At 43.9% G+C, this 661-nt stretch overlaps 1 protein-coding gene across 1 annotated transcript; it reads right to left on the reverse strand.

The window, feature by feature from the left end:
• Positions 1-31: 31 nt before the first annotated feature.
• On the reverse strand, positions 32-643 carry LOC118754832 (piggyBac transposable element-derived protein 4-like; the record flags this gene model as incomplete). Its single annotated transcript, XM_036489706.1, has 1 exon — positions 32-643. A coding segment is annotated over exon 1 (612 nt), but the record flags the coding sequence as incomplete, so codon positions are not given.
• Between the last annotated feature and the right edge of the window lie 18 nt (positions 644-661).

Consider the following 661-nt stretch of genomic DNA (forward strand, 5'->3'; position numbering starts at 1 on the left):
TTGTGCCCCGTTTGCACGTGTAACCGCTAACCATCTGATCCATGGTGCCCACTCCGGATTTATACTTATTGTAGTCCAGAATTTGAAATGGCTTCTTCGATGGCTTCGATGAGTCGACGGCGGAATTGTAATGTTCGGTCGAGATGAGAACCACAACTTTTTTCTTTTTTGGCACGTATGAGCATAGTGCGATGTTATTATTGTGGTAACCGAATACTGTACTGAATACATCTCGTTTTGGATCCAACATCTCCTTCGGTATGCAGGCTTTGTTTTTGCGCATGGTTCCTACATATGCCAACCGTTTTGTCACCAAAGCCGTGGCCAAATCAAAAGACGAGAAGAAATTATCGGCATATATTGTTCGTCCAGAACCGGCGTATTTTTCGACCAATTTAAGAACAACATTCTCGCCTTGATTTACCGCACGCGCTTCATTTGCCTGTTTTCCAACATATATTATTCCTTTCAGTGGGTAATTGGAATTGGCGTCACACATCCACCAGACTTTAGTTCCGTATTTTGCTGGTTTCGATGGAATATACTGGGTGAAACGCGTGTGGCCTCGGTACGGGAACAATTGCTCATATATAGTTATCTGGGCACCCGGAACATATAGACGCTCCAAGTTGCTCATGAGCATGTTCCAAATGTCGTCAAT

Source organism: Rhagoletis pomonella, unplaced genomic scaffold, assembly GCF_013731165.1.
Source record: "Rhagoletis pomonella isolate Grant_MI unplaced genomic scaffold, Rhpom_1.0 Rhpom_scaffold_04718, whole genome shotgun sequence".
Classification (NCBI taxonomy): domain Eukaryota; kingdom Metazoa; phylum Arthropoda; class Insecta; order Diptera; family Tephritidae; genus Rhagoletis; species Rhagoletis pomonella.